At 36.7% G+C, this 15820-nt stretch overlaps 1 protein-coding gene across 1 annotated transcript in view; it reads right to left on the reverse strand.

Annotated features, from left to right (window-relative positions):
* Nucleotides 1-15820, reverse strand: part of LOC122816306 (medium-chain acyl-CoA ligase ACSF2, mitochondrial-like) — a 1435169-nt gene that overhangs the window by 224518 nt on the left and 1194831 nt on the right. Inside the window, exon 12 of the mRNA XM_044089039.1 lies at nucleotides 831-982. Coding sequence (XP_043944974.1) covers nucleotides 831-982 — 152 coding nt within the window. The remainder of the gene's footprint in view (nucleotides 1-830; nucleotides 983-15820) is intronic.

Consider the following 15820-nt stretch of genomic DNA (forward strand, 5'->3'; position numbering starts at 1 on the left):
ATGTCGACCATGTGAAGGGAACCCTTATATATATATATATATATATATATATATATATATATATATATATATATATATATATATATATAAAATAAAAGACTCCAAACCAATTACTGAATATATACACCAACTGTAAAAATAATAAAGAAATAATGGAGGCTGACACTGAAAGAATATTTGAGCTTTCGTTCTTTTATGAATATAAAAACTTCATCAGAATGTATAGATATATACATATATATCTATATATATATATATATATATATATATATATATATATATATATATATATATATATATATATATATATGTATGGCTCTACTTTATATAATAAAAAAACACTCGAACTTCATAACACTGAGACCACTTTAGCGAAACGTCATATTATCGAACACCTGGAACTTCGTAATGTCACTCCCGGATGTTAACCACTGGGCCACCATTGTGAAAAAAACATCCTTATCACAAATCAAACCTGCCCATGTGAGGTGCTTCACTCCCCCCCAATTCAATATACCAACTCTGAGATTGCACTATAGTGGAGAAAAGAGCAAAGTTCACCATGGTGGCCCAGTGTTTAGTTTCCCAGAGTGATAATGAGATGTTTCGAGGGTTCAATAATATGATATTTCGCAAAAGTGGTCCCAACGTTATTAAGTTCGACTAAGTGGTTTTTCGATTATATACATTCAATCATGCTTAACTGACAAATTCACCTATAAAAAGATTACTAATCTGGCATAGTGAAAGCATTACCTTTTATACTTCATCCTGGTAGCAGACATATGCTGATCATTGTCTTACCATTAAAATCAAACAAGTACACTTACCCTGTTTTATACCATCGGTCAGCAGTTATAGCTTCTTTGGTTTTCTCTGGATCAGCCCAATAGCCTAACATGTTACAGTAACCACGGATGAAAACCTCTCCAGGTGTGTTTAGAGGTACTATAAGCCCTGTAATGGGGTCCACGATTTTAGCCTAAAATAAATAAAGATTGTTTTATATATTATGATTCATTTCAGTCTCCAAATTTGTGTTGAGAAGGACTAGAATAGCTGGAGCTCATACACAATTTATGCAACTCAATACATATTGTAGCATGATAATAGAGTTCTGGAGTAGTCCATGATTAAAAATGCAATAAGGATTCATTAATCATATTTAAAACCTTTCCAGTTATTCTTATAAAAACATCAGTACTTATTCCCTAGTTAGGATGTTTAGTTTCAAAATACATTTTTTTCTGTAATAAAAAAATATTTTTTGCTTCCTGTTTGGTAACAATTTGATAACACTCATAGATTCATACTAGGCTAACTGCCCTTCCAAGCCATTTTAAGCCTAGTCAGTTATCCCTTGTGAGACTTGAACTCTGCATCTTGTGTTTGTAAGGCAAACACCTTAACCATTAGTCCACCCACCCAAACCTCACTAAGCTGAGATGCCTATTTTTAGGGGAGACCCAGAAAAAATGTTTTCAATTAGTACAATAGTGAATACAGAAAAAAAGAATGCATGTTTACTAATACAATATGCCATCTGAGCACTAGAGGTGCAGGTAGTATTTTTTAATTCTTTCTGAAAATGAAGCACCATAATCCAGTCATTGCTTCTGAATATAAAGCACAAGTCATAGTCAGTAGAAATCTAGTATGGAATGCCATGACCTCTGTATGCCATCATATAATCAATTCTGAGGTTACTACAGCATCGGAGTAAGGAAAAATCTCCCCCTGCAGTGACGGTTTCGGAAGAAATGGCACTATTTTCATTTAACTGGCTCTATATGCTGAGTCACAGTTTTTGTTTTCATATCCTTGAGATATAGCTTACATTACCGAGAAAAAAATATTTTCAGCCTACTTTTCCACCTCAGCCTGTTTATTGGCCTTTATTTTCATGTAGGTCTACCTCAGGGTTTTGTAATATATTCTCCTTGTAAATTTGAGTGACTTTGATGGTATGCCTCATTAATTTTCCATGTGGTACAAGGTGTAAGTTTTTTTATTTATTTTTTATTTATTTATTTATTTATCATTTGTTGACCGGGAAAGTCTGACTAGGTTCCACAGAGCCTGTTTTCAGCAGAGGCCCGGGGAGAAATGCTCCAGATGCATGTCTTTCACCTATGTTGAAGTGCAGTGATATTAAAGAACTTGGTGCCCGAATAAAAGTAATTAAAATAATTTCATTGTTAGTTATACTGGAAGCTACTTTGTTTTTAATCTCGACTGTTGAAGAGTGGAGATTTTTTACAGATATTGGTATAGTTAATAATGGATTATTTAAACTACTGGAAAATGTTCACTGAAGAAATGTATTTACTTTCAGAATAAAGAGAGTCATCCTCCAGATATTTTATTTAATTTTATTTATACTTTATAACAACACAAAGCATGCCTGTTTACTCATTGAAAATAAATTAAATAGGAAGCTGTAACATCTCAGAACTCTAACATAGTACTTCAACAACAGATTAATGTAACGTAGAGAAACACACCCACACCATTTCTGTCGAAATGCAATTCAGAATGCAAAGACAGTGTACTCCAACAACAGTAAGGTGAACATAGGATACCCGCAGCATGAATAACAACAAATTAAGGTTCCTAGATGCTTAAATTAGGTGTGCTGTCAAAGATATGTGGTTCAACGACCCATGATGCATTCTCCAAATACTTTGTAAACTCATTCCACTCAGTCTGACTCAATGAACCAGGAGGTGATGTATCCATTTTCATAAATAAGTGTTTCAAAATAAGGGATATGGAAACAAGCTATTGACATGAGGGACTACACACCTATGTTGCTATAAAAAATACAGACTGCAGTGTTATCACATCCTCTTCATGTCATCACAAGAAAATATTTGTATTTATGGGGACATGATAATATGAAGTATTTAGGAGTATGTATTAAAAAGGCTTCCGCTATGGCAGCTAAGGATATTTGGGAAGAGACTAAACAAAAGATAAATGCAAAAACTGAGAAACTTCAAGCATTTGTTTATGGATATGAATAGTAAGGTACAGGCAATGAAATTGTTTTTGTCCATTTAATTTTATATACAGGTCAGGTGGACAATAATTAATAGGGAGTTGATAGACTTTATCTGAGAGGGGAGAAAGGCAAGAGTTAAGTGGTATAAGTTGATCTTCCCAATAGAAAAAGGTGGTTTAGGATTACCTAATTTGAAGGGCTACATTACAAAGACACAGTTAAGGCTCCTATACACAATACCAACAAAGGTTATAATTCAAATTGGAAAAGGGAGGGTGATGAAGTAGGACAAAAGTTCAAAAAATAAGGAGGGAGTGGAATTTTGGATTCAGATCCTTAAGGAAAATAATAACTACTATTATGAGTATTATATTAATAAAGTATATAGACCAAACCAACACCAACGACTAAAGGTCTAACTGTGCCAAATAAATATATAAAGAAAACAGCAAAGCACAGTACAACCACCATGGCAAGCAACATAAAAATTCAAGGAGACTAAATAAGGCTGTATTTAATAAAAATCAGGATAAGCGCTTTCACATAAAAATGCTTCATCAGATCCTCAGTATACACAAACCAACAAGTACATTTAAAAAGCACATTCAAAAAGAAATTACCCTATCAAGCAGCTAGGTCAGTTAGTGATGTAATGGCCTCGATTTCAATGCTGACTTTAAAGGAACATTGTAATTTAAGCCTGGTGTTCTATGTGCCTGTAATGTGGCAATCCACTTCATCTCCACACATTCTGTCCTATTGACTATGTCCCCACCTCTGGCAGACTCTGGTATTACCTCTATCACAGTGAACTTAAAAGAATGCCCACTGTGATCTTTAACATGTTTAAAAAGGGCTCTTAAACAACTCATTCTCTTTATGTTCCCTACGTGCTGCAGGACTCGATCCTTCAACTTCTGATTAGTTTTACCCACATAGTATGACTCACAGCCATTACAAGTCACAAGGTACACTAAATTAGATGTCCTGCAGTTAGTATGTACCCTAAAAACATAGTCTTTACTAGTTATAGGATGTGTAAATGTATTAGTTCAAGATATATATTTAAAGGCTTTGCAGAACCTACATGGGAACGTCCCAAACCTCAGGGATAAACTATAAGATTTCCTAAATGGTCTATAACATAGTTCCCTTTTCAGAGTCAGATTATTTTTATAAACAAACCTACGGGCTTCACCTACCACCTTGGAGATGGTGTCATCAGAACACAATATAGCCCAATTCTGTTTGCCAACATCACAAACTAAGTTAATATTACTGCTGTATTTCAAACAAAAACTAGATGTAGGTCTATTATTCACCTTAGGATGCAATGATATCATGTCCCTATACAAAAAGGGGGTACCCACTGTATCCCTTAGACTATCCACCTCCTCTACTCTCTGTACTATTTCTCTTTTACGATATCCCCTCTCTGAGAGTTCATTCGCCAATCTATCCCTGGCCCATACATACTCATCCTCCTGTGTATGTAAGCTGGATGTACGCAGGAATTGCCCTTTCATGACATTTCCATAATCCCTCTTGGGGTGCATACTTGTCCTCTCAAGCACATTATTCTTCCTGCATTCCTTCCTATACATTAAAGAATCAACCCTTCCTGTGACATTAATGGAAATGGTTGTATCAAGAAAATCTATGTTAGATTTAGAAGTTTGTAAACCTCTTTCAGTGGTGAGAATCAAACCTTGCACCTTGCTGGTGAAAGGCATACACCTTAACCACTGTACCACTGAGCCTTTCAGGTATGCATAGAAAATCTAAAACATGTACTACTACTACTACTCTCTAAATAGTTAACAAAATCCTGTAACAAAACATCTGTATTCCTCCAAAAAATAAAAATATCATCTACAAAGCGCTTATATAAAATCAAATGTGATCTATAACAATGTTGAGAAAAAAATCACATTGGACTCCCAATCTGCTAGTACTAAATTTGCATAATACTGGCACAGGGTGTGCCCATGGCAACACCCTGTGCCTGCAAATAAAACAGTACCATCAAATATAAACACGTTGTATTTCAATATTAGATCAAATAAAGCACAAATAAGCTCAATCCACTCATGTGTTAAAGCAGTACCTCTATTTAAAAAACTTCTAATTGAGTCATCCCCAAACAAATTTGCTATAATTGTAAACACCGTATTAATATCTAATGTTACTAGTATACAAGTCCCATCATTCAAACCTAGTCCATGAGTACATTCACAAAAACATACTAGAAAATCTTCTGTGTCTCTCAAGACCGCCAGCACCTTTGTTAGATGAGGTTTTAATTCATGTTCAACAAACATTGAAAGGGGCTCAGTGGCCCAACCTTTGCCAGCCACAATTGGCCTCATGGGTGGTTTAGATCTGGCCTTATGTATCTTTGGTAGGCCATTGAATGATGGAATCAGTGGATGTTCAACCATCATGAAGTCATACATTTCATTAGTTACTATATCCGACATCAAAAGCTCATGCAATTGAATATGTATATTGCTGATAAAACCATTAATCTCATATCTAGTAATAGGTAAATAGGTATCCTGTTGACTCAAATGTTCCTTCATACTAGATAGATATTCAGTAGTATCCATTACTACAATCACCCTGCCTTTATCAGTGGGACGTATACAAATATCCAGATTCAATTTAAGCTGTTCTAAAGCCATGTAGTCTCCTTCAGTGAAATTATAAAACTTTCTGCCAGCTGGACATATCAAAGCACCATAACTATCTTATTCACAGCCCTTAACAAAGGTCTCAAGTACAGGTGGAAGCTGGGGATTAAAAGAGCTGGGCTTCCTCAAACCCCCATCAAGAGGCTGAGAATTCCCATGAAATATCATTTTAAGTGCAACATCCCTGGCAAATTTGCATAAGTCTATTAGTACATCACTAACCTGTGCTGATCTTGCTGGTACAAACAAGAGTCCTTGTTCAAGTACATGTTGTTGAGCCTCTGTTAAAATAAACAAAGAAGTATTCACTATCGGCATTTTCATTGTTTCTGCCAAGCTCCCATCCTCTTCTGCTCGGACGGCCTCTGCCATTTGCATCTTCTGCTCACAGATCGCATCGCTGATTGGTTCATCAGCAGCTTGAAGGGATCCAGTAAATTCGGAAGTGCTGATGACAAAAAAGAAGTTGGAGAAGTAAGGGACCCATTCATGGTTTGTTTGGGTCTAGCCCCTCCTTGTCCATCAGTAGCTTGAACTTGTATACTACTGCTACCAGTCATTACTGCCCCTTCGTGATTAGGAGCTACTGCCTTTTTAGAAGACCCCATTTCTGGTCGATCTCCCATCTCTTGCATTACAGTGACTTCAACTGTATCAGTCACTTCTCTGACTGAATCAGTACTAGATTGTAGATTATCTTTATCCACAGTTATTTGTCTAGTAAGAGAGCGTGGCCATACAAAAATATGGCCATCTCTAAAGTCCTTCATATTTCTCTCAAGTTTCTTCTTCTTCAGGAGAGACAATCACTCATCATAGGAAGTAAGATTTATAAAGAGATTCTCAATTTTGTCCACATATGGCTCACCATTAAATCTAACAGACAAGGTCTCTTGCAACCTAGTGGCAGTTTTAACAAGTTCTTGCTCTATAGGAGCAAAGAAATCATTCATTAAATGCAAATAGTTAAAACTCAGTTCTAGATTGAGACTTTGCCACTTACTCAATAACTCGGGGAAAAGTATTCCCATACATGGACATCCACAAAACTCTAAGTCCCCAAGGTACAACTTTATAATGAAGGCACACCTCAAAGTGTAGATGCTGCCACTGTGCTTTTTTCAGTTTATAAAGAATATTCTCCAGCTCCTTAAACAAAGTATTAAAGGCTTTCATCTCAGTAGCATCCTCTCGCACAGTGGGAGTAGAACAAAACTCTGTTCTAAGTAAAGGGTTATTCACAACATGAAACAAACGTTCAAAGCAATATTGCTGTTGTAGCTTCCCAGATGCTCGACCATCCAGAGCCATAGTGCTGCTCTCAGCCATGGGTCGTAGTAAAGGCACCAAAAGAAATAAATAGACCAAACCAACACCAATGACTAAAGGTCTAACTGTGCCAAATAAATATATAAAGCAAACAGCAAAGCACAGTACAACCACCACAGCAAGCAACATAAAAATTAAAGGAGACTAAATAAGGTTGTATTTAATAAAAATCAGGATAAGTGCTTTCACATAAAAAATGCTTCATCAGATCCTCATTATACACAAACCAACAAGTACATTTAAAAAGCACATTCAAAAAGAAATTACCTGTCAAACAGCTAGGTCAATTAGTGATGTAATGGCCTTGATTTCAATGCTAGCTTTAGTGGAGTTACAGGATTTTGTTAACTATTTAGAGAGTAATAGTACATGTTTTAGATTTTCTATGCATACTTCCAAATCTAGCACAGTTTTTCTTGATACAACCATTTCCATTAATGTCACAGGAAGGGTTGACTCTTTACTGTTTAGGAAGGAATGTAGGAAGAATAATTTGCTTGATAGGACAAGTATGCACCCCAAGAGGGTTTTTGCAAATGTCATGAAAGGGCAATTCCTGCGTTCATCCAGGTTGCATACACAGGAGGATGATTATATACGGGCCAGGGATAGATTGGCAAATGAACTATCAGACAGGGGATATCATAAAAGAGAAATAGTGCAAGGAGTAGAGGAGGTGGATAGTCTAAGGGATACATTGGGTACCCCCTTTTTGAATAGGGACATGATGTCATCGCATCCTAAGGTGAATAATAGGCCTACATTTAGTTTTTGTTTGAAATACAGCAGTAATGTTAACTTAGTTTGTGATGCTGTCAAACAGAATTGGGCTATACTGCGTTCTGATGACACCATCTCAAAGGTGGTAGGTGATGCCCCTAGATTTGTTTATAAAAATAATCTGACTCTGAAAAGGGAACTATGTTATAGACAATTTAGGAAATCCTATAGTCTACCCCTGAGGTTTGGGACGTTCCAATGTAGGTCCTGCAAAGCCTGTAAATATATGTCCTGAACTAATACTTTTACACATCCTATAACTGGTAAAGACTATGTTTTTAGGTTACATGCTAACTGCAGAACAGCTAATTTAATGTACTTTGTGACTTGTAATGACTGTGAGTCATACTATGTGGGTAAAACTAATCAGAAATTGAAGGCTTGAGTCCTTCAGCATGTAGGGGACATAAGGACAATGAGTTATTTAAGCACCCTTTTTAAACATGTTAAAGATCACAATGAACATTCTTTTAAGTTCACTGTGATAGAGGTAATACCAGAGTCTGCCAGAGGTGGGGACATAGTCAATAGAACAGAATGTTTTGAGATGAGGTGGATTGCCACATTACAGGCACATGGAACACTGGGCTTAAATTACAGTGTTCCTTTAAAGCCAGCATTGAAATTGAGGCCATTACATCACTAATTGACCTAACTGTTTGATAGGGTCATTTCTTTTTGAATGTGCTTTTTAAATGTACTTGCTGGTTTGTGTATACTGAGGATCTGATGAAGCATTTTTATGTGAAAGCGCTTATCCTGATTTTTATTAAATGCAGCCTTATTTAGTCTCCTTGGATTTTTATGCTGCTTAACGTGGTGTTTCTACTGTGCTTTGCTGTTTTCATTATATTAATGAAGTTGTAGAAATTATTCATAGACTTAAGCCAACATAGGAAAAGAGATTTTGCCAATAGTGTTCATTGCTAGTAGGGGCACAGAAAATAGACAAGAAGGGGTTGGAATTTACTGGAGAAAATGGCAAAGGAACCAAGATATTGGGAGCAAATAACTACAGAGAGAAAGGTAATAGAGTGAGACAAGGCCAGGAAGAAGTTTGGATTGCAGGTTAGAGACTGCCTTCTCTATCAGAGACTCTATCCACTCCACAAAGTACTACTGATTCCGGGAACTATCGACCTATTAGCCTGACGAGCCTGGTCTGCAAGGCCATGGAATGCATCATCATGGAACTCATAAACAAAGAAGTCAAACAAACAGCAGAGAACCAAACCAGGAAGTAAATGCACACACAGCCAGGAAATGGAACAGGTTGTTGTAAGTTCACCAAGGCAGATTCAGTAAATCCAGGTAGGCACCAAACGAATTCAAATAATTCCTTTATTCAGAACCACAGAATAATAACAAGCGCGCTTCGCTCAGAAGTGACACCATGCTGTTGAATCAGGTGTCTTATATACCTTGAAAATCCTAAGTTAATTAGAAAGCACTACCAATTAACATTTTAAAGAGACTATGCACTATTCCACATCTTTAAAATTTCTTTTAAAACAAAATATATAAAAAAAAATATATAATAAATTGCTTAAAATAATGCATTAATGCATCTGTCACTGCTAAAAATGCTAATAGCTTAAAAATAAACAAAACATTGTGCACTGTTTCCATAGTGTTTAACTTTGTGATAAAACTTGCTTTGTGCAAAAAGTTGCACTTCTTTTGAAAATTGGGATAAGATGGAGTGACTTGACGTACCAACTGTTGTTCGTGTAAGTATAATATAAGGCTAATGCCTAGTATGGGTATGACAATATTTTCCTTTTCTTGGTCTTGTTGACAACCCTGCTGGAAAAAGAACACTATATCTTAACCAAGTTAAACTATGCTGTACAATAGGTCTTTCCTTAACATAGACTTTGTGTAATGTAGCATTAAGTGAAAATCATGCCCATGTGTATGAGTACTTGCCATGAATAATTGTGTGGGGAATGTCAAACTAAAGTCTTGCCCTTCTTAGTTTCAATGATACTGATCAAACCGTTGAGCCCAGGGGGTCTCCCAGCATCTAACTTTAATTGCCAGAGGAGTTCTCGATATTCTAAAGTTGATTCCCAATCACCCCCCCTGGCATCAGGCTTGACTTGCTCCAGTACCATAAATTTCAGTTTTGTGTTTGGACAGGTCAGGGAGTGCTTATAAAAAGTGTTGGTTTCCTTCTTTTTGTTTATATCATAAAATTCCGTTTTGCCTACATAGAAACTGCTGCATGTGGTACAGAAGCCTAAATAGACCACCCCCTTGCTACCACATGTGAAATGGCCTGCGGGGTAGATTTTAAACCTTCTGGATGGAATGGTGATACTTTTTTCTTCCAAGATGGCATGGCATTGGCTACATGCCCCACATTTAAATGTTCCCTTTCTTGCTGGATTAGTTTTCCTTGTAATGCTCTGCTTTTTCTCAAACATTTCCTTGAGATTGGTACCCCTTCTCCTTACAAATGAAGGTTGGTCAGGCAATATTGTCATACCCATACTAGGCATTAGCCTTATATTATACTTACACGAACAACAGTTGGTACGTCAAGTCACTCCATCTTATCCCAATTTTCAAAAGAAGTGCAACTTTTTGCACAAAGCAAGTTTTATCACAAAGTTAAACACTATGGAAACAGTGCACAATGTTTTGTTTATTTTTAAGCTATTAGCATTTTTAGCAGTGACAGATGCATTAATGCATTATTTTAAGCAATTTATTATATATTTTTTTTTTATATATTTTGTTTTAAAAGAAATTTTAAAGATGTGGAATAGTGCATAGTCTCTTTAAAATGTTAATTCTAATTAACTTAGGATTTTCAGGTATATAAGACACCTGATTCAACAGCATGGTGTTATTATTCTGTGGTTCTGAATAAAGGAATTATTTGAATTCGTTTGGTGCCTACCTGGATTTACTGAATCTGCCTTGGTGAACTTACAACAACCTGTTCCATTTCCTGGCTGTGTGTGCATTAACTCATAAACAAAGACATTGGTAACCTCCAAACTCTGGATCCCACCCAGTTCGGGTTTGTGAAAGGTAGCTCATGCCTCCTGAACCTGATTGACTTCTTTGAGGCAGTCACCAAAGCTGTAGATGAGGGTAAGGTGGTTCACACAGCCTATCTTGACCTCGCTAAGGCCTTTGACACCATCCCCCATTCTGGAATTATAGCTAAACTCACTAAACTAGGTATAAATCCCTACGTCACAAGATGGGTTGCCAACTGGCTCACTGACAGAACCCACACTGTAAAAGTTGCAAACTCCAAATCTGACCTCAAAGCAGTGACAAGTGGAGTACCACAGGGTTTTGTCCTGGGACCTCTCCTTTTTGGTATCTACTTCTCTGAAGTACAGGCTAACACAGAAGGCCTCTGGCTAGCAAAGTTTGCAGATGACTGCAAACTAGGAGCCATAGTCAAGTCCCCAAATGATGTGGACATCCTACAGAAGGGCCTCACTGAGACAGATGCCTGGTGTCAGAGCCGTGGCCTCAAACTCCATGCCAAAAAGTGCAGTGTCATGCCCTTTGGTAAAAACTGTGTACCTATGAACTACCACATAGGCAACAATCTACTTAACACCAAATGTGTGATAAGAGATTTTGGGACTAAGGTGAACAGTTGTCTCTCCTTTGATAGTCACATCGCCATGCTAGTCAGGAAGTCCTTCTACATGGCACACCTCATCATAAAAGGGTTCTCATGCAGGAAAAAGGAGGTAATTGTTCCCCTCTACTCGACACTCATTAGACCCATTATAGAGTACAATGCCCCTTTTGGAATGTACCTCACAAGACATCTGCAGCAGCTGGAAAGGTCACAGAAGTACCTCACAAAGAGCATTACTGGCCTCAAACAAATGCCCTACACTGACCGCCTCAAAAAACTCCAGCTTTACTCTGTAGCATATCACCTACTCTGAGGTAATCTCTGCCTAACATATAAAGCTATGTCAAACCCAGAGCTGTTGGACGTGCTACACCTAAAGAAATCCCAATCTCTCCGAGCTACACGCTCTAGGGACCTAAACCTTGTCACCACAATAAACAGGACATGCTGGAGGGATAGATTCTTGTCCCAGAGACTTCCCATACTCTGGAACAGGCTACCCATCTATGTCAAGCAAAGTTCTTCATTAGCACTCTTCAAGAAAATCTTGATGAGTGGATGGGAAATAGGAACTACACCCCGGGATCACTTCTGTGTCTCTGCTCGACAGTGGCACAGGAAAATAACTTTCTTGGGTGGCGTAAGCCAGGGAACCTTGTTGGCTAGGCTTACATAGGCCCTTGGGCCAAAAGCCTAGTACTTACCTATGAACCTATGAACTTATAAGAGTACAGACAAAGTGTAGGAGATAGGGGAATCCTAAACAAAAGGCCTCCTCTGGTAGAGTTTTTAATTGACTGTAGAACAGCAGCTGCAGTTAAAAAAGCATTATTAATAGGGTATATAAAATATTGCATGATAACTCTCATCTCATCTCTTCTACCAAACTACTCCAGTCTAAAATTGACACTATTTCTATTCACATAGAAATACTGACTCATCATATACCAAAGTGTTCTTTGTGCTCCTTTCTTTGCATACTTACTAAAACTGTAAGCAGTACATACTACCTTTGTAAAAATTATTTCTAACTGTAATTTTAGTCCTGCAAAACCTGTTAACTATTTGTGAACTCATTTCTGAATATATCTGTCTGAACCTTTGTAACTATTACTCAAACTGTATCTTAGTCCTATAATGCCTGTTTAACTATTGTTAACAAAGTTAGGAATAACTCTGCTTGTAAATAAGTTTCAATATTACCAGTTTTGTATATTTCTCATTGTATAAAAATCTTATTAATTGTGGAGCTTTTCTCCCCGGGCCTCCACTGAAAATGGACCTGGTCCAGCTGGATTATCCCAGTAAACAAATGTAAAATAAATAAAATAAAAAAACTATAAGGATCAGTCAGAGGAGGTTAGAAAACATTAGGAAAACAGAATAGAAAAGCAATTTACAAGGGAACAAAGGAAGGCTTAAAGGCAAATATTACGTTATTAATCTGCAGACTATTACAAGCCTAGTCAATAACCAGAAGTCAGAATTAAACCCTGTACCTTTTATCTCTGAGGTAAAGACCGTAACTTATGACCACCCCTCCCCCACTGAGGAGGATATATGTATGGACCCCAAGTATGCAATACAATCCAGAAGGTTTAGGATATTTGTTTGGATGTGTTTGCATTGGTATTTTTATACCCCAAGCAGACTTCAAAGACAATTTTTCTCAGGTAGACAGGAAATGTTGAAGATGTGAAGGGGAAGAATGAGATAACTAGGAACATATTTTTGGGTGTGCAATGAGTTGACAGATTTTAAAATCTTCCTTCAGAGTAGTCTGTGAGAAATATTGGGGGAGCAAATAGTTGTAACTAAGGAAATGATTCTTTTGAGCTGTGACACAGGATCTGAATTATGTAGACATAGTAAGACCTTATTAAATTTTGTTCTCTTGACTGTTAAAAAGCAATTAACAAAAAAAATGAAATCAAAGACTAAACCGACTGTGTTTGAAATATTGGATATTGTAAATGAGATAAAAGAAGTGGAAGGAGGATCTATAGAATAGGGAGCAAAAACTAACGAGTCAACAACATAATCACTGTTATCCTGACAAACAGCAGTGGAAGCAGTGATAAATTAAGCTTTACTCCATCCTCCTTTAACTTCAGTCTCAGTGCCACAACCTTTATCAAATACAGCAAAACAAAACTAATAAAAAATTATACCAGCTTTAGAAAAAATTCAGATGGCAATGTTGGTACCTGGAGCAGTCACCTTACATCAGTTAAGAGGGACTGTATATTAGGCCCTCCCAATAGCAACCTGTTGACTTATTATACAAGTTCTCTGGTATAATTTGAGAGGGTTCAAAGATTTATTAAAAGGATAACAAAGGGCTTCACTGCTTGTCATATTTTAAAGGCTGCAACAAGTCTCTATTTCTTTCATCATGTTAGCTTACCAGTTTTTATAATAGAGAGAATACATGACAATACAAAGCATTAATGGACTACTTACTGTTTCTAACCTTTTGCAAAGAATATCCCCATAACCTGAATACAAAATGACATTGCAACAGTTAAAATTAATATCAACCATAATGTGAAAGATTACAACTTCATATCTCAAAGATTTATGTGTGTGGAATAAATGTTTGCTGTGCAGTTAAATCCAGCCCATCAGTACATACTTTCAAAAAGTGACAACATGGGCATTATATGAGCTCCCTTAAGTTTAACATGGCATCCAGCAGTTCTTGAGTTTGTTCAAAGCAACCAATGAAAGTGTAATGAGATGTTAAATAGAATCAGTAAGCAGGATGTAATAGAAGAATAACCACTATCATCATCATCATCATCATCAGCCCCTTTTTCTCATTTTCAACATGGGGTCAGGGGGTCTTGTTAACTGTTGCCATCTCTCTCATTTCAGTGCCACACTTCTGCCTTCTTCAATACTCATGTCTGACTGTCACAGATCTCCTCTTGCACAATCCATCCACCTCTTTGCTGGATGCACTTGTTTCCGCATGATTTCTTCCCGTCCGTCCCAGATCTTCACCACCAGATTGTCTTCTGCTTTTTTGTACGCACATCCAATCCACTATAATCTGTTCTGTTTGATCTTTTCTGCAATTGGAGCTACTTTGGCTTCTGCTCTTATATCCACAGTTCTTCGTGCGTCCCACAGTGTGCATCCTACCACCCATCTCAGGCACTTCATCCACTTGATGACTAAATGATTACGTCATCTAATAGAAGAGTAACCCATAAATAAAATATCTTAAATATAACATAAACATTTACATTTCCCAGCCTGCCATATTTTATACCTTTTTATGCTGGCTTTGAATGTCTGGATGCATATTAGCTATTGCTTTCATTTCATTTAGATGTTGATGTATAATGACCACTATTTGGCTCTTTGACTTAAGGCTACTAAAGAAATTAATGCTGTTTATAATACGTATAATTTATGACTACTATAATTATACAATGCTAAATTAGATTATTTTTTCTAAATATTGATTTATCTTATTCACAGACAACTGTTCTTGGAAATGGTAATTGTTTTCATTAATCTATTGCTTCTGACATGAGCACACTTGACAGAAATGTTGTGTTGCTGTGTAGCCTTTATCTGAACAAACACATGCAGTCCTGAGGTGTGTATATTTGTTAGAGTGTTTAAGTTGTTATTTCTGCAAGAGCAGTACAAATACATACCCAAAACTAATTTGTATGTCTACATTAGTATGGGTATGTATTTGTGCACATAAACCTATGAAGCCAGATTCTAAAAGAGGTGGTCTCAGTGAAACTGATTTACTTCAGTGTAAGGCCTATACATTAACAGGCTTACTATGGGGCCAGATTTGAAAACAACTGCTCTCAGCTTGCTCTCAGTATAAGTGGTCACTTATACTGAGAGCAAGACTTTTGAAATCAGGGAAATAGTGTGTCCATAAGGAATTTTAAAGAAAAAAAGTGCTTATTTTGAGCTGTCCATCTTACCATTTGTCATACTATTTAACTTAATTATGTGAATACTGTCTTAAGATCCATTGTAAACTTCAGTTATAAAAACAGGGCACTGACATCTAAATATGCATAATTAAACCTGTCTTTGTGCTTTAAAGTAATAAAGTCATTTTTTTTTGGTATGTGATGTAATTATCAGTAATGAATCTGGTAAGTTTTTCCATATAGTTAGTTTCACTGCACCCCTCCAGTCCCTCCTGATTTTCAATATCCAGTCATGCCTTTGCACTGCAATGGCATATGTAAATATGGCTAATCAGGAGCTGCAGTGTTGTGAAAATTCAGTTCCCCAATAAGGACCGCCATATTGCAACATAAGACAACTCCATAGTACTTTTGTTACTTACTTTTCAAAATCAACAAATGAGGAACAAAGCACAGAGGATACTTTTAAATGTTTTAAAACATTTGG

Source organism: Protopterus annectens, chromosome 12.part0, assembly GCF_019279795.1.
Source record: "Protopterus annectens isolate FY-2018-M chromosome 12.part0, PAN1.0, whole genome shotgun sequence".
Classification (NCBI taxonomy): domain Eukaryota; kingdom Metazoa; phylum Chordata; order Ceratodontiformes; family Protopteridae; genus Protopterus; species Protopterus annectens.